Raw genomic sequence first — 17666 nt, 5'->3', positions numbered from 1 at the left:
CAGATATGGGATCAGAACACAAACCAAATTCTGACTGGAGGAAATTTGCAATATACTGGCAACAGGTAAGTCAACAACATGCTATCATTTGATCATTGCTTCGGGCTTCAATTAATTAATTATTTTCAGGATTATATTCAACTAACAATGACCATCTGTTGCAGATCATCTAACTACCATAAGAATGGCAATTCAGACTATCACTTGGATGAGCGCCTTCCTCTGCCTCGCGCAGGTTTTCTCGATGCCCATGCCTTGCCAGCTACAAGGACAGCTGGTGCGAACAACCCACAACCTACTGAGAGACATGGTAGATTTTATAAATTACTTTTGACTTGAGATGTATTATCCAACTATGTTTAACTGAATAGCTCAACATGAAAAATGTGTTTTCTCCTTCTTTCAGGGCGGTCATTTTCCTCTGGAGTGCCTGCAGGAGAATGTCTTCATGGCATTCCCAGCCACCTCATTTGCAACCTCCGGGGCGCCACAGGTAAGGGCAAGCGAGCATATTCAAGAGTTCTTTACAGCATGAAAGAGTATTTGCAACCGTTAGGATTAGAAAGTAGAACACTTTACACGGCCATTTATGTTAATTGGAATTATTGTTGTTGTCCGTTTCAGTTGAGCAGCAGTGCTGCTAAGGCTATTTATGAGACATTGAAGAACATCGACACATTGTTCGGAACTGACGAACTGCCGACAATGTGGGACCAACAGAAGTTGGAGTATTTTCAGAACATTATCTACCGTCAGATTGAAGAGAGCGAGTGTGTGAGTACCTACCTAGGCCAATACAGATAGCTTAACTGTTTAAGTGTGGTATGGTGACATTTGAATTATTTTATTCTTGTGTCAGATGATGGGGAGTGTGGTTATCTAGTCAGGGCAAAGATGCTGAATACCTACTTTAGGAACATCGCGGCAGTCATAAAATAAAAAGTAGGGTACAAGCAAATGCACTATAATGGATGCATTTTAATTATTATTCATCGCCTGCCTCTTTCCTCCTTTCTGGCAGATGAGCAGTGTGGATACAAGTGATTATCCCATCAGGGCAGAGGGCCTGAAGACATACTTTGGGAACATTGCAGCAGTTTTAAAAGAAAAGGTAGGATATAGGTTGAAAACAAATAGACACTTTGTTTTGATAATATCTCTACATAGGATAATATTGCCCTAACAATTTATTTTTATTTTCACAGAATTTCAGTTACTGCGCCTGGGAAGTGGTTCGAAAAGAACTCCTGTACACCCTAGAATTCATTCTGAAACACAACTCTGACAGCCTTCTGTGGTCCAACAGAACATGAATTTGAACTTGCAGATCTTTTTTTACTAATGTGTTTTACAATTGTGCTTGATTTTTAAAGCCTTCTATTCTACAATCATGCAATGTGCAATGTCAAACAGCAATATCATACATGTATTTATTTATGTATTTATTTATCAAGGTTATTTATTGATGTAGGCCTACTTCTATATTTATTTATTTATTTGTCAAGGTTATTTATTGATGTAGGCCTATTTATGAATCTATTTATCTATTTGAAAATCGTGCCTTTTGTTGCTCTTCATCAAATGTTAAGTTAATAAAATAAAAAATACTTTTAAATATTGGTAATCTCAGTGCTCATTCTGTATCCAAGTCCAAGGTGTGATTTTATGTAGTTATTTTCTATTTCACCTTTATTTAACCAGGTAGGCCAGTTCAGAACAAATTATCATTTACAACTGCGACACTGCCAAGATAAAGCAAAGCAGTGCGACAAAAGCAACAACACAGAGTTACACATAAACAAACGTACAGTCAATAACACAATAGAAAAATCTATGTGCAGTGTGTGCAAATGTAGAAGAGTATGGGAGATAAGACAATAAACAGGCCATAGAGGCAAAATTATTACAATTTAGCATTAACAATGGAGTGATAGACGTGCAGATGATGATGTGCAAGTGGACATACTGGGGTGCAAAAGAGCAAGAGGGTAAGTAATAATATGGGGATGAGGTAGTTTGGTTTGCAATTTACAGATTGGCTGTGTACAGCTGCAGTGATCGGTAAGCTGCTCTGACAGCTGATGCTTAAAGTTAGAGAGGGAGACATGTGTCTCCAGCTTCAGTGATTTGTGCAATTAATTCCAGTCATTGGCAGCAGAGAACTGGAAGGAATGGCGGCTAAAGCAAGTGTTGGCTTTGCGGATGACCAGTGAAATATACCTGCATATACCTGCTGGAGGGCGTGCTAAGGGTGGGTGTTGCTATGGTGACCACTGATTTGGAATAAGGCGGGACTTTACCTAGCAAAAACGTATAGATAACCTGGAGCCAGTGGGTTTGGCAACGAATATGTAGTGAGGGCCAGCCAGAGAGAGCATACAGGTCGCAGCGGTGGGTAGTATATGGGGCTTTGGTGACAAAACGGATGGCGCGATGATAGACTACATCCAGTTTGCTAAGTAGAGTGTAGGAGGATATTTAGTAAATGACATCGCCGAAGTCAAGGATTGGTAGGATTGTCAGTTTTACGAGGGTATGTTTGGTAGCATGGGTGATGGAGGCTTTGTTGTGAAGTAGGACGCCGATTCTAGATTTAATTTGGGGTTGGAGATGCTTAATGTGAGTCTGGAAGGAGAGTTTACAGGCTAACCAGACACCTAGGTATTTGTAGTTGTTTCACATATTCTAAGTCAAAACCGTCCAGAGTCGTGTTGCTATTAATGCAAGAGGGTGCGGCAGCAATCGATGGAAGAGCATGCACTTAGTTTTACTAGCAATTAAAAGCAGTTGGAGGCCACGGAATGAGTGTTGTATGGCGTTGAAGCTCGTTTGGAGGTTTGTTAGCACAGTATCCAAACAAGGACTAGATGTCTACAGAATGGTGTCGTCTGCGTAGAGGTGGATCAGAGAATCATCAGCAGCAAGAGCTACATCATTGATATATTCATAGAAAACAGTCAGCCCAAGAATTTAACCTTGTGGCACCCCCATAGCGGACATTAAGATTTGTATTAAACATGCTCAGGACATATGCACGGATGGCAGTACAATTAGTCCTATAGCCAGCCTACTAATCCATAAAGGAAAGCCATTAAAACAAGTCAAATGTATCTTCTCAAAATGTAGATATATTCAAATGCTTTTTTTCAATTAAGTGTGTTTTATCACTGGACAGGGCTGGCCTGGTTTGGACAGGGCTGGCCTGTTTTGAACAGTGTACTTTGAGCACCTATACAACTTCCGTTCCAACCATGGAGATACTATTACATTATTAGAATTGCTAATTCTACGCTTCCAACCCATCTATGAAATTGTGTTCCACAATCAATAACGTATTAGGAGTAATATTCGACGAATAGAATGCAAAAGTGCACAGTGTATTCTGTTATCATGAAATGCATTGCTCCAATGTAATTATTTGCATAGACATGTACGAAAACTGTTCACTGTCTTTACGTTTTTCATGATTCATTTCACAATAGCATAATTAAGAGTCACCCGTTGAAAATTGGGGCTTATCAAGGGAATCATTCAACCTTCTTCACAGTGTTTTCCCTGTACACCAAGTCAGAACCGAAGGATTAAAAAACGGGGCATATAAGCAGACAATGAACGATCTAAAAATATTCGATTACTCAAGAAAGCAAAAAAGAGACCATTTTTGTATGCAGCTTTATTAACTCAATGATTGTTGTTGTTTTTCTACATTGTTTACAAACTGATATGTGAAACTTATTGATGCCAAAATAGCAAGTAAAACAGGCAACAACAAAAAAAAGTTAAACAAATGTAATTTTTCTGCTGTTGTGGCTAAACTTTTTTTGTTGTAGTTAAACATATGGGGCTCAAAACAGGTGGGGTACGGTTGGAAAACCGGTCGCCACTGGGTGGGTCCAATATCAAATGCTCTCGAATAGAGGCTAAATGAATCTGAGCAAATTCTAAATCACCACAAATAGGATGCATTTTGCTGCCACAAATCACATATGAAACTGGGAACGTCCAAGCGCCTTTGTGGTGTCATAGGACGCCTTGGCAGCGCACCTGCTGTGGTTGAGTTGAGTGAAGACATAAAATATATATATATATTGTGTGCTCTCCAGGAACATAGCGCATGCGCATGGGAGATCACGCGAGTGGAGGTTCGCGACAACCTGGTGCAGTTCAAGAAATTCCTCGACAGCAGAGTCAAGCCATGAGGAAGAAGAGGTCTGTTGGAAAACCACATAATCATCATTGGAGACATGTGACATGTTTCTGATCCCGGCTAATAGATTGACAGCTGATATATTTACTGACTGAATTATTTATTTATAAACATGTGAAGGCTATGAAGTTGTTCCTTTATAATAAAATCAAATAATTATTCTCTCATCATTTTTATTAATTCGTTTATATATTCAGTCATTCATCCTTTCATTGTTTCATGCATTCATTTGTTTATAGACTGACTTTTTAAAGGAGCAGTCTGCTCTTTAAACAATACCAAAACGGTCAATGAACCACTATTTTTCTCAATAGCTGTGGATTGGAGAAAAGTAATCATTGTCAAAGAACTAAGGATGAAAGGAATGTCCATCTACGAGATTAAAGTTATGGGCTAGTTTGAACTACATTTGGAAGCTGTACCTTGTTTTACCTACGTGTTTTACCTACGATAATGTTATCACAACACATTGGTAAAGTGGTTTATTCTTGCAGGTCTGCTAGTCTCCCCGAACGACGAAAAATTCAAATATTCATGCTAGCCTTTAAATGGTTGAGTATCTACCTGACTCTGTTCTGTTCTGCTTATACACGGCAGCATCTGAACTGTGCATGTGGACGCAATTCATGCACTAGTGCGTTATTTTTGCACCTGTCCACTATTTGATGTGCAAAATTTGATACTCAATATATCTCATTATTAGACCTCAATTTATTTTATTTTATTATAGGACGTTTTATATAACCAATGCCTTCACTCTCTGTACCACAATGTTTCATTTATGGATACTATTCCAATACAGTTCAGTGTTTGATATTGATATGACTTTATTTCAGGGTGGACAATTTCCAGTTCTGTTTCCGTAAAGAAAAGTCGAGCGCATGTTTCCAGAGCATGTTTACAAGAACACACAGGTAAGATACTGAAGTGTGTCATGTAGCAAGATTTGGATAGAATCAACTAGAGAGTTTGATGTTTTTCCATTTCAAAATGATAAATTGGAAGTTTAACCATGGAATTTATGAGTCATCCTAATGCCTAAAACGTTGTTTTCTTTCATACAGGGCGAGGACGTCTCTGCGAATGCATTAGAGGCTTTGGAGTATATGGCCCAATTATTTAACAGCCTGACTCTTGTCACATGGAACAAAGAAACACTGAACCTGTTCAAAAACAGATGACCTAGTTAAGTTAAGAAATTGGAGGGATGCGTAAGTATGATCCCGCATCTTGTAGCCTAAGTTATATTTGGGGGGCAGACAATAATTGGCACAGGTCTTTATTTTGTGATTTAATCTAAGCGATATATTTTTTTTATGTACTTTTCTTAAGAGGGAACTAATTCACTCACAACCATTTTCTATTGTCTTCAGGTCGGGTTTGGAGTTGGAGCATCCTCTGGAGATGGAGGGTCAGTGACTTCAGGCAAAGGGTCTCTGAAAACGTATTTCAACAAGCTGAACACAATCTTGATACAGAAGGTTTCCAATATCAAATGCACTCGAAAATAGGCTAAATTAATCAGAGGAAAAGTTCTAGATCACCACAAATCGGAGGAATTTCGCTGAAACTTGGAACTTCCAAGCGCCGTTTTTTTGTGTGTCGTCGGATGCGTTGGCGCAGCACCTGCTGCGGTTGAGTTGACTGAAAAAAATGCATGTCTTGTATGCGCTCCAGGAACACAGCGCATGAGCATGTGAGATCGTGGGAGAGGAGCTTCGCTACAAACTGGTGCAGTTTTAAAAATTCCTTGACACCATGGTCAAACTGTGACGAAGTCGACTGCAGAGTCAAGCGGTGAGGAAGAAGCGGTCTGTTAGACAACCTCATAATCATCATTGGAGACATGTGACATGTCCTTGAGGCTGGCTAATAGATAGATGGATGATATTTTTACTGACTGACTGATATGTTTATATGTGAAGGCTTTGTGTTTATGTATTATAACACTATTAAATGACATAATACATGCATCTATTATCATATAGTGTTTTTCCATTCATTTATATATTCAGTCACCCATTTATTCATCCATTCAGTCTCATGCATTCATTTGTTTATAGGCAATCTACAGTTAAATTAAACACCATAGTGGTCACTCAACCACTATTCTGGTAAATGAGGGATGTGGGTCGAGAAAAGTAACCGCTGTCAGAGAGCTATTGATTCAAGTAATGACCATCCAAAAGATCAACTTTATAGTTTCAAATACATTTTTAAGCTATACAGTGTTTGTTTAGATGTATATTGTTTCAAACAATGTAATAAAAAAGTACATTTTGGGTTCTGTTGAGGATAAGACACGTGAACTGAGCTCATTGTGCCTTTAAAAGTTATATATTATCCAAGAGTCAATGGGTAGCCTGTGTATCATTCAGTTAAAAGTCCTAAATTAAATGTAGCATTCGCAGAAATTGCCCCTTTAACTAAGCATATCCAAGACGATGAAAAATAGTGTTATTAGGAATTAGGTATTTTTCTACTAAACCCACGACAATGTTATCAAAACACATTAGCACATTGGTTTATTTAGTCTCTAGTAAGTAATAAATAGTCAAATGGTAATGTTAGCCTGATTATTCAGATACAGACGTCATCAAATGCTGGATGATTTCTATTTAATCATCAGTTATTATCAACAGTTTCATTCGAATGTATCGACATGAATGGGATTAACGACAGAAGATGCAAACAGAACGAGATCCATTTTAAATCATCATCTCTCATTCCCTCTGTCACATTCACACGCACGAACGCGTGTCACCTAGAGTGAGAAACACACATTGTGATTAAAAAACAAACATTGTAGTAGGTCTTCCCTTAGTTCATAAAAGTGCTATTAGATAAATATTGGTGTTTATAAAGACATAAAGAGGTCTACTGCACGCATTGTAAAATTAAGGGGTCGATTATCTCTCTCTCTCTCTCTCTCTCTCTCTATTCTCTCTCTCTCTCTCTCTCTCTCTCTCTCTCTCTATGAGTTCTTTTTTTAACCTACTTAGGAAAATGTTCCTCCTATGAAGGAAAACTCGAAACATGATGAGAGGGAAGTGGAGCACACGAAAAGAGAAATCCGATCTTGCGGTTCACTTGGCAAAACTTTCCCAAATTCATTCATTTCAACTCTTAATTTAGCGAGACACCCTTTCACTTTTTGTACATCCATTCAATCCTCACTATTTAAGATAATCCGCAGATATGGGATCAGAACACAAACCAAATTCTGACTGGAGGAAATTTGCAATATACTGGCAACAGGTAAGTCAACAACATGCTATCATTTGATCATTGCTTCGGGCTTCAATTAATTAATTATTTTCAGGATTATATTCAACTAACAATGACCATCTGTTGCAGATCATCTAACTACCATAAGAATGGCAATTCAGACTATCACTTGGATGAGCGCCTTCCTCTGCCTCGCGCAGGTTTTCTCGATGCCCATGCCTTGCCAGCTACAAGGACAGCTGGTGCGAACAACCCACAACCTACTGAGAGACATGGTAGATTTTATAAATTACTTTTGACTTGAGATGTATTATCCAACTATGTTTAACTGAATAGCTCAACATGAAAAATGTGTTTTCTCCTTCTTTCAGGGCGGTCATTTTCCTCTGGAGTGCCTGCAGGAGAATGTCTTCATGGCATTCCCAGCCACCTCATTTGCAACCTCCGGGGCGCCACAGGTAAGGGCAAGCGAGCATATTCAAGAGTTCTTTACAGCATGAAAGAGTATTTGCAACCGTTAGGATTAGAAAGTAGAACACTTTACACGGCCATTTATGTTAATTGGAATTATTGTTGTTGTCCGTTTCAGTTGAGCAGCAGTGCTGCTAAGGCTATTTATGAGACATTGAAGAACATCGACACATTGTTCGGAACTGACGAACTGCCGACAATGTGGGACCAACAGAAGTTGGAGTATTTTCAGAACATTATCTACCGTCAGATTGAAGAGAGCGAGTGTGTGAGTACCTACCTAGGCCAATACAGATAGCTTAACTGTTTAAGTGTGGTATGGTGACATTTGAATTATTTTATTCTTGTGTCAGATGATGGGGAGTGTGGTTATCTAGTCAGGGCAAAGATGCTGAATACCTACTTTAGGAACATCGCGGCAGTCATAAAATAAAAAGTAGGGTACAAGCAAATGCACTATAATGGATGCATTTTAATTATTATTCATCGCCTGCCTCTTTCCTCCTTTCTGGCAGATGAGCAGTGTGGATACAAGTGATTATCCCATCAGGGCAGAGGGCCTGAAGACATACTTTGGGAACATTGCAGCAGTTTTAAAAGAAAAGGTAGGATATAGGTTGAAAACAAATAGACACTTTGTTTTGATAATATCTCTACATAGGATAATATTGCCCTAACAATTTATTTTTATTTTCACAGAATTTCAGTTACTGCGCCTGGGAAGTGGTTCGAAAAGAACTCCTGTACACCCTAGAATTCATTCTGAAACACAACTCTGACAGCCTTCTGTGGTCCAACAGAACATGAATTTGAACTTGCAGATCTTTTTTTACTAATGTGTTTTACAATTGTGCTTGATTTTTAAAGCCTTCTATTCTACAATCATGCAATGTGCAATGTCAAACAGCAATATCATACATGTATTTATTTATGTATTTATTTATCAAGGTTATTTATTGATGTAGGCCTACTTCTATATTTATTTATTTATTTGTCAAGGTTATTTATTGATGTAGGCCTATTTATGAATCTATTTATCTATTTGAAAATCGTGCCTTTTGTTGCTCTTCATCAAATGTTAAGTTAATAAAATAAAAAATACTTTTAAATATTGGTAATCTCAGTGCTCATTCTGTATCCAAGTCCAAGGTGTGATTTTATGTAGTTATTTTCTATTTCACCTTTATTTAACCAGGTAGGCCAGTTCAGAACAAATTATCATTTACAACTGCGACACTGCCAAGATAAAGCAAAGCAGTGCGACAAAAGCAACAACACAGAGTTACACATAAACAAACGTACAGTCAATAACACAATAGAAAAATCTATGTGCAGTGTGTGAAAATGTAGAAGAGTATGGGAGATAAGACAATAAACAGGCCATAGAGGCAAAATTATTACAATTTAGCATTAACAATGGAGTGATAGACGTGCAGATGATGATGTGCAAGTGGACATACTGGGGTGCAAAAGAGCAAGAGGGTAAGTAATAATATGGGGATGAGGTAGTTTGGTTTGCTATTTACAGATTGGCTGTGTTCAGCTGCAGTGATCGGTAAGCTGCTCTGACAGCTGATGCTTAAAGTTAGAGAGGGAGACATGTGTCTCCAGCTTCAGTGATTTTTGCAATTAATTCCAGTCATTGGCAGCAGAGAACTGGAAGGAATGGCGGCTAAAGCAAGTGTTGGCTTTGGGGATGACCAGATGACCAAATATACCTGCATATACCTGCTGGAGGGCGTGCTAAGGGTGGGTGTTGCTATGGTGACCAGTGATCTGGGATAAGGCGGGACTTTACCTAGCAAAAACGTATAGAAAACCTGGAGCCAGTGGGTTTGGCAACGAATATGTAGTGAGGGCCAGCCAGCGAGAGCATACAGGTCGCAGCGGTGGGTAGTATATGGGGCTTTGGTGACAAAACGGATGGCGCTGTGATAGACTATATTCAGTTTGCTAAGTAGAGTGTAAGAGGATATTTAGTAAATGACATCGCCGAAGTCAAGGATTGGTAGGATAGTCAGTTTTACGAGGGTATGTTTGGTGGCATGGGTGATGGAGGCTTTGTTGTGAAGTAGGACGCCGATTCTAGATTTAGTTTTGGGTTGGAGATGCTTAATGTGAGTCTGGAAGGAGAGTTTACAGGCTAACCAGACACCTAGGTATTTGTAGTTGTTTCACATAATTCTAAGTCAAAACCGTCCAGAGTCGTGTTGCTATTAATGCAAGAGGGTGCGGCAGCAATCAATGGAAGAGCATGCACTTAGTTTTACTAGCAATTAAAAGCAGTTGGAGGCCACGGAATGAGTGTTGTATGGCGTTGAAGCTCGTTTGGAGGTTTGTTAGCACAGTGTCCAAACAAGGACTAGATGTCTACAGAATGGTGTCGTCTGCGTAGAGGTGGATCAGAGAATCATCAGCAGCAAGAGCTACATCATTGATATATTCATAGAAAAGAGTCAGCTTGAGAATTTAACCTTGTGGCACCCCAATAGTGGACATTAAGATTTGTATTAAACATGCTCAGGACATATGCACGGATGGCAGTACAATTAGTCCTATAGCCAGCCTACTAATCCATAAAGGAAAGCCATTAAAACAAGTCAAATGTATCTTCTCAAAATGTAGATATATTCAAATGCTTTTTTTCAATTAAGTGTGTTTTATCACTGGACAGGGCTGGCCTGGTTTGGACAGGGCTGGCCTGTTTTGAACAGTGTACTTTGAGCACCTATACAACTTCCGTTCCAACCATGGAGATACTATTACATTATTAGAATTGCTAATTCTACGCTTCCAACCCATCTATGAAATTGTGTTCCACGATCAATAACGTATTAGGAGTAATATTTGCCGAATAGAATGCAAAAGTGCACAGTGTATTCTGTTATCATGAAATGCATTGCTCCAATGTAATTCTTTGCATAGACATGTACGAAAACTGTTCACTGTCTTTACGTTTTTCATGATTCATTTCACAATAGCATAATTAAGAGTCACCCGTTGAAAATTGGGGCTTATCAAGGGAATCATTCAACCTTCTTCACAGTGTTTTCCCTGTACACCAAGTCAGAACCGAAGGATTAAAACACGGGGCATATAAGCAGACAATGAACGATCTAAAAATATTCGATTACTCAAGAAAGCAAAAAAGAGACCATTTTTGTATGCAGCTTTATTAACTCAATGATTGTTGTTGTTTTTCTACATTGTTTACAAACTGATATGTGAAACTTATTGATGCCAAAATAGCAAGTAAAACAGGCAACAACAAAAAAAAGTTAAACAAATGTAATTTTTCTGCTGTTGTGGCTAAACTTTTTTTGTTGTAGTTAAACATATGGGGCTCAAAACAGGTGGGGTACGGTTGGAAAACCGGTCGCCACTGGGTGGGTCCAATATCAAATGCTCTCGAATAGAGGCTAAATGAATCTGAGCAAATTGTAAAAAAAATTTTTTTTTTTTTTTTTTTTTTTTTTTATTTATTTATTTTTTTTATTTATTTATTTTTTTTTACCTTTATTTAACCAGGCAAGTCAGTTAAGAACAAATTCTTATTTTCAATGACGGCCTGGGAACAGTGGGTTAACTGCCTGTTCAGGGGCAGAACGACAGATTTGTACCTTGTCAGCTCGGGGGTTTGAACTCACAACCTTCCGGTTACTAGTCCAACGCTCTAACCACTTGAAATCACCACAAATAGGATGCATTTTGCTGCCACAAATCACATATGAAACTGGGAACTTCCAAGCGCCTTTGTGGTGTCATAGGACGCCTTGGCAGCGCACCTGCTGTGGTTGAGTTGAGTGAAGACATAAAATATATATATATATTGTGTGCTCTCCAGGAACATAGCGCATGCGCATGGGAGATCACGCGAGTGGAGGTTCGCGACAACCTGGTGCAGTTCAAGAAATTCCTCGACAGCAGAGTCAAGCCATGAGGAAGAAGAGGTCTGTTGGAAAACCACATAATCATCATTGGAGACATGTGACATGTTTCTGATCCCGGCTAATAGATTGACAGCTGATATATTTACTGACTGAATGATTTATTTATAAACATGTGAAGGCTATGAAGTTGTTCCTTTATAATAAAATCAAATAATTATTCTCTCATCATTTTTATTTATTCGTTTATATATTCAGTCATTCATCCTTTCATTGTTTCATGCATTCATTTGTTTATAGACTGACTTTTTAAAGGAGCAGTCTGCTCTTTAAACAATACCAAAACGGTCAATGAACCACTATTTTTCTCAATAGCTGTGGATTGGAGAAAAGTAATCATTGTCAAAGAACTAAGGATGAAAGGAATGTCCATCTACGAGATTAAAGTTATGGGCTAGTTTGAACTACATTTGGAAGCTGTACCTTGTTTTACCTACGTGTTTTACCTACGATAATGTTATCACAACACATTGGTAAAGTGGTTTATTCTTGCAGGTCTGCTAGTCTCCCCGAACGACGAAAAATTCAAATATTCATGCTAGCCTTTAAATGGTTGAGTATCTACCTGACTCTGTTCTGTTCTGCTTATACACGGCAGCATCTGAACTGTGCATGTGGACGCAATTCATGCACTAGTGCGTTATTTTTGCACCTGTCCACTATTTGATGTGCAAAATTTGATACTCAGTATATCTCATTATTAGACCTCAATTTATTTTATTTTATTATAGGACGTTTTATATAACCAATGCCTTCACTCTCTGTACCACAATGTTTCATTTATGGATACTATTCCAATACAGTTCAGTTTTTGATATTGATATGACTTTATTTCAGGGTGGACAATTTCCAGTTCTGTTTCCGTAAAGAAAAGTCGAGCGCATGTTTCCAGAGCATGTTTACAAGAACACACAGGTAAGATACTGAAGTGTATCATGTAGCAAGATTTGGATAGAATCAACTAGAGAGTTTGATGTTTTTCCATTTCAAAATGATAAATTGGAAGTTTAACCATGGAATTTATGAGACATCCTAATGCCTAAAACGTTGTTTTCTTTCATACAGGGCGAGGACGTCTCTGTGAATGCATTAGAGGCTTTGGAGTATATGGCCCAATTATTTAACAGCCTGACTCTTGTCACATGGAACAAAGAAACACTGAACCTGTTCAAAAACAGATGACCTAGTTAAGTTAAGAAATTGGAGGGATGCGTAAGTATGATCCCGCATCTTGTAGCCTAAGTTATATTTGGGGGGCAGACAATAATTGGCACAGGTCTTTATTTTGTGATTTAATCTAAGCGATATATTTTTTTATGTACTTTTCTTAAGAGGGAACTAATTCACTCACAACCATTTTCTATTGTCTTCAGGTCGGGTTTGGAGTTGGAGCATCCTCTGGAGATGGAGGGTCAGTGACTTCAGGCAAAGGGTCTCTGAAAACGTATTTCAACAAGCTGAACACAATCTTGATACAGAAGGTTTCCAATATCAAATGCACTCGAAAATAGGCTAAATTAATCAGAGGAAAAGTTCTAGATCACCACAAATCGGAGGAATTTCGCTGAAACTTGGAACTTCCAAGCGCCGTTTTTTTGTGTGTCGTCGGATGCGTTGGCGCAGTACCTGCTGTGGTTGAGTTGACTGAAAAAAATGCATGTCTTGTATGCGCTCCAGGAACACAGCGCATGAGCATGTGAGATCGTGGGAGAGGAGCTTCGCTACAAACTGGTGCAGTTTTAAAAATTCCTTGACACCATGGTCAAACTGTGACGAAGTCGACTGCAGAGTCAAGCGGTGAGGAAGAAGCGGTCTGTTAGACAACCTCATAATCATCATTGGAGACATGTGACATGTCCTTGAGGCTGGCTAATAGATAGATGGATGATATTTTTACTGACTGACTGATATGTTTATATGTGAAGGCTTTGTATTTATGTATTATAACACTATTAAATGACATAATACATGCATCTATTATCATATAGTGTTTTTCCATTCATTTATATATTCAGTCACCCATTTATTCATCCATTCAGTCTCATGCATTCATTTGTTTATAGGCAATCTACAGTTAAATTAAACACCATAGTGGTCACTCAACCACTATTCTGGTAAATGAGGGATGTGGGTCGAGAAAAGTAACCGCTGTCAGAGAGCTATTGATTCAAGTAATGACCATCCAAAAGATCAACTTTATAGTTTCAAATACATTTTTAAGCTATACAGTGTTTGTTTAGATGTATATTGTTTCAAACAATGTAATACAAAAGTACTTTTTGGGTTCTGTTGAGGATAAGACACGTGAACTGAGCTCATTGTGCCTTTAAAAGTTATATATTATCCAAGAGTCAATAGGTAGCCTGTGTATCATTCAGTTAAAAGTCCTAAATTAAATGTAGCATTCGCAGAAATTGCCCCTTTAACTAAGCATATCCAAGACGATGAAAAATAGTGTTATTAGGAATTAGGTATTTTTCTACTAAACCCACGACAATGTTATCAAAACACATTAGCACATTGGTTTATTTAGTCTCTAGTAAGTAATAAATAGTCAAATGGTAATGTTAGCCTGATTATTCAGATACAGACGTCATCAAATGCTGGATGATTTCTATTTAATCATCAGTTATTATCAACAGTTTCATTCGAATGTATCGACATGAATGGGATTAACGACAGAAGATGCAAACAGAACGAGATCCATTTTAAATCATCATCTCTCATTCCCTCTGTCACATTCACACGCACGAACGCGTGTCACCTAGAGTGAGAAACACACATTGTGATTAAAAAACAAACATTGTAGTAGGTCTTCCCTTAGTTCATAAAAGTGCTATTAGATAAATATTGGTGTTTATAAAGACATAAAGAGGTCTACTGCACGCATTGTAAAATTAAGGGGTCGATTATCTCTCTCTCTCTCTCTCTCTTCTCTCTCTCTCTATTCTCTCTCTCTCTCTCTATGAGTTCTTTTTTTAACCTACTTAGGAAAATGTTCCTCCTATGAAGGAAAACTCGAAACATGATGAGAGGGAACACGAAAAGAGAAATCCGGTCTTGCGGTTCACTTGGCAAAACTTTCCCAAATTCATTCATTTCAACTCTTCATTTAGCGAGACACCCTTTCACTTTTTGTACATCCATTCAATCCTCACTATTTAAGATAATCCGCAGATATGGGATCAGAACACAAACCAAATTCTGACTGGAGGAAATTTGCAATATACTGGCAACAGGTAAGTCAACAACATGCTATCATTTGATCATTGCTTCGGGCTTCAATTAATTAATTATTTTCAGGATTATATTCAACTAACAATGACCATCTGTTGCAGATCATCTAACTACCATAAGAATGGCAATTCAGACTATCACTTGGATGAGCGCCTTCCTCTGCCTCGCGCAGGTTTTCTCGATGCCCATGCCTTGCCAGCTACAAGGACAGCTGGTGCGAACAACCCACAACCTACTGAGAGACATGGTAGATTTTATAAATTACTTTTGACTTGAGATGTATTATCCAACTATGTTTAACTGAATAGCTCAACATGAAAAATGTGTTTTCTCCTTCTTTCAGGGCGGTCATTTTCCTCTGGAGTGCCTGCAGGAGAATGTCTTCATGGCATTCCCAGCCACCTCATTTGCAACCTCCGGGGCGCCACAGGTAAGGGCAAGCGAGCATATTCAAGAGTTCTTTACAGCATGAAAGAGTATTTGCAACCGTTAGGATTAGAAAGTAGAACACTTTACACGGCCATTTATGTTAATTGAAATTATTGTTGTTGTCCGTTTCAGTTGAGCAGCAGTGCTGCTAAGGCTATTTATGAGACATTGAAGAACATCGACACATTGTTCGGAACTGACGAACTGCCGACAATGTGGGACCAACAGAAGTTGGAGTATTTTCAGAACATTATCTACCGTCAGATTGAAGAGAGCGAGTGTGTGAGTACCTACCTAGGCCAATACAGATAGCTTAACTGTTTAAGTGTGGTATGGTGACATTTGAATTATTTTATTCTTGTGTCAGATGATGGGGAGTGTGGTTATCTAGTCAGGGCAAAGATGCTGAATACCTACTTTAGGAACATCGCGGCAGTCATAAAATAAAAAGTAGGGTACAAGCAAATGCACTATAATGGATGCATTTTAATTATTATTCATCGCCTGCCTCTTTCCTCCTTTCTGGCAGATGAGCAGTGTGGATACAAGTGATTATCCCATCAGGGCAGAGGGCCTGAAGACATACTTTGGGAACATTGCAGCAGTTTTAAAAGAAAAGGTAGGATATAGGTTGAAAAAAATAGACACTTTGTTTTGATAATATCTCTACATAGGATAATATTGCCCTAACAATTTATTTTTATTTTCACAGAATTTCAGTTACTGCGCCTGGGAAGTGGTTCGAAAAGAACTCCTGTACACCCTAGAATTCATTCTGAAACACAACTCTGACAGCCTTCTGTGGTCCAACAGAACATGAATTTGAACTTGCAGATCTTTTTTTACTAATGTGTTTTACAATTGTGCTTGATTTTTAAAGCCTTCTATTCTACAATCATGCAATGTGCAATGTCAAACAGCAATATCATACATGTATTTATTTATGTATTTATTTATCAAGGTTATTTATTGATGTAGGCCTACTTCTATATTTATTTATTTATTTGTCAAGGTTATTTATTGATGTAGGCCTATTTATGAATCTATTTATCTATTTGAAAATCGTGCCTTTTGTTGCTCTTCATCAAATGTTAAGTTAATAAAATAAAAAATACTTTTAAATATTGGTAATCTCAGTGCTCATTCTGTATCCAAGTCCAAGGTGTGATTTTATGTAGTTATTTTCTATTTCACCTTTATTTAACCAGGTAGGCCAGTTCAGAACAAATGATCATTTACAACTGCGACACTGCCAAGATAAAGCAAAGCAGTGCGACAAAAGCAACAACACAGAGTTACACATAAACAAACGTACAGTCAATAACACAATAGAAAAATCTATGTGCAGTGTGTGCAAATGTAGAAGAGTATGGGAGATAAGACAATAAACAGGCCATAGAGGCAAAATTATTACAATTTAGCATTAACAATGGAGTGATAGACATGCAGATGATGATGTGCAAGTGGACATACTGGGGTGCAAAAGAGCAAGAGGGTAAATAATAATATGGGGATGAGGTAGTTTGGTTTGCTACTTACAGATTGGCTGTGTACAGCTGCAGTGATCGGTAAGCTGCTCTGACAGCTGATGCTTAAAGTTAGAGAGGGAGACATGTGTCTCCAGCTTCAGTGATTTGTGCAATTAATTCCAGTCATTGGCAGCAGAGAACTGGAAGGAATGGCGGCTAAAGCAAGTGTTGGCTTTGCGGATGGCCAGTGAAATATACCTGCATATACCTGCTGGAGGGCGTGCTAAGGGTAGGTGTTGCTATGGTGACCACTGATTTGGAATAAGGCGGGACTTTACCTAGCAAAAACGTATAGATAACCTGGAGCCAGTGGGTTTGGCAACGAATATGTAGTGAGGGCCAGCCAGAGAGAGCATACAGGTCGCAGCGGTGGGTAGTATATGGGGCTTTGGTGACAAAACGGATGGCGCGATGATAGACTACATCCAGTTTGCTAAGTAGAGTGTAGGAGGATATTTAGTAAATGACATCGCCGAAGTCAAGGATTGGTAGGATTGTCAGTTTTACGAGGGTATGTTTGGTAGCATGGGTGATGGAGGCTTTGTTGTGAAGTAGGACGCCGATTCTAGATTTAATTTGGGGTTGGAGATGCTTAAGGTGAGTCTGGAAGGAGAGTTT

At 38.5% G+C, this 17666-nt stretch overlaps 3 protein-coding genes and 1 pseudogene across 6 annotated transcripts; all 4 read left to right on the top strand.

Annotated features, from left to right (window-relative positions):
- The first annotated feature begins 4 nt into the window (after window positions 1–4).
- LOC118938270 (interferon beta-like) lies at window positions 5–2027 on the top strand. 2 transcript variants are annotated; one of them, XR_005035519.1, is made up of 6 exons: window positions 5–310; window positions 407–493; window positions 625–774; window positions 1022–1111; window positions 1206–1454; window positions 1506–2027. XR_005035519.1 is itself a non-coding variant. In XM_036940787.1 (5 exons), exons 1-5 carry the CDS (start codon window positions 185–187, stop codon window positions 1311–1313), a joined length of 561 nt encoding a protein of 186 aa, XP_036796682.1. In that variant the 5' UTR covers window positions 5–184; the 3' UTR covers window positions 1314–1470. The 2 variants fall into 2 exon arrangements, 1 of the variants encoding a protein (XP_036796682.1); XM_036940787.1 differs by lacking the exon at window positions 1506–2027 and having other exon boundaries at window positions 1206–1470.
- A 2087-nt stretch (window positions 2028–4114) lies between these two features.
- LOC110485147 lies at window positions 4115–11984 on the top strand (annotated as a pseudogene).
- Window positions 7380–9402, top strand: LOC118938269 (interferon beta-like). 2 transcript variants are annotated; one of them, XR_005035518.1, is made up of 6 exons: window positions 7380–7710; window positions 7807–7893; window positions 8025–8174; window positions 8422–8511; window positions 8606–8854; window positions 8906–9402. XR_005035518.1 is itself a non-coding variant. In XM_036940786.1 (5 exons), exons 1-5 carry the CDS (start codon window positions 7585–7587, stop codon window positions 8711–8713), a joined length of 561 nt encoding a protein of 186 aa, XP_036796681.1. In that variant the 5' UTR covers window positions 7380–7584; the 3' UTR covers window positions 8714–8870. The 2 variants fall into 2 exon arrangements, 1 of the variants encoding a protein (XP_036796681.1); XM_036940786.1 differs by lacking the exon at window positions 8906–9402 and having other exon boundaries at window positions 8606–8870.
- Window positions 11985–15031: 3047 nt separating the features above from the next.
- LOC118936363 (interferon beta-like) lies at window positions 15032–16755 on the top strand. Of its 2 annotated transcripts, XR_005035517.1 has the most exons (6): window positions 15032–15337; window positions 15434–15520; window positions 15652–15801; window positions 16049–16138; window positions 16232–16480; window positions 16532–16755. XR_005035517.1 is itself a non-coding variant. In XM_036940785.1 (5 exons), exons 1-5 carry the CDS (start codon window positions 15212–15214, stop codon window positions 16337–16339), a joined length of 561 nt encoding a protein of 186 aa, XP_036796680.1. In that variant the 5' UTR covers window positions 15032–15211; the 3' UTR covers window positions 16340–16496. The 2 variants fall into 2 exon arrangements, 1 of the variants encoding a protein (XP_036796680.1); XM_036940785.1 differs by lacking the exon at window positions 16532–16755 and having other exon boundaries at window positions 16232–16496.
- Window positions 16756–17666: the final 911 nt, after the last annotated feature.

This window comes from Oncorhynchus mykiss, chromosome 13, assembly GCF_013265735.2.
Source record: "Oncorhynchus mykiss isolate Arlee chromosome 13, USDA_OmykA_1.1, whole genome shotgun sequence".
Classification (NCBI taxonomy): Eukaryota; Metazoa; Chordata; class Actinopteri; order Salmoniformes; family Salmonidae; genus Oncorhynchus; species Oncorhynchus mykiss.
Note: the sequence above shows the minus strand (reverse complement) of the source record. Positions and strands in the feature narration are given on the sequence as shown.

Excerpts from the sequence above, each read along its gene's own strand:
- LOC118938269 (XM_036940786.1), top strand. The coding sequence starts at position 7,585 with ATGGCAATTCAGACTATCACTTGGATGAGCGCCTTCCTCTGCCTCGCG. Across the intron at positions 7,711-7,806 it reads ACAACCTACTGAGAGACATG|GGCGGTCATTTTCCTCTGGA; the intron begins GTAGATTTTATA and ends TCCTTCTTTCAG. Across the intron at positions 8,512-8,605 it reads CAGCAGTTTTAAAAGAAAAG|AATTTCAGTTACTGCGCCTG; the intron begins GTAGGATATAGG and ends TTATTTTCACAG.
- LOC118938270 (XM_036940787.1), top strand. The coding sequence starts at position 185 with ATGGCAATTCAGACTATCACTTGGATGAGCGCCTTCCTCTGCCTCGCG. Across the intron at positions 311-406 it reads ACAACCTACTGAGAGACATG|GGCGGTCATTTTCCTCTGGA; the intron begins GTAGATTTTATA and ends TCCTTCTTTCAG. Across the intron at positions 775-1,021 it reads AGATTGAAGAGAGCGAGTGT|ATGAGCAGTGTGGATACAAG; the intron begins GTGAGTACCTAC and ends CCTTTCTGGCAG.
- LOC118936363 (XM_036940785.1), top strand. The coding sequence starts at position 15,212 with ATGGCAATTCAGACTATCACTTGGATGAGCGCCTTCCTCTGCCTCGCG. Across the intron at positions 15,338-15,433 it reads ACAACCTACTGAGAGACATG|GGCGGTCATTTTCCTCTGGA; the intron begins GTAGATTTTATA and ends TCCTTCTTTCAG. Across the intron at positions 15,521-15,651 it reads CAACCTCCGGGGCGCCACAG|TTGAGCAGCAGTGCTGCTAA; the intron begins GTAAGGGCAAGC and ends TGTCCGTTTCAG.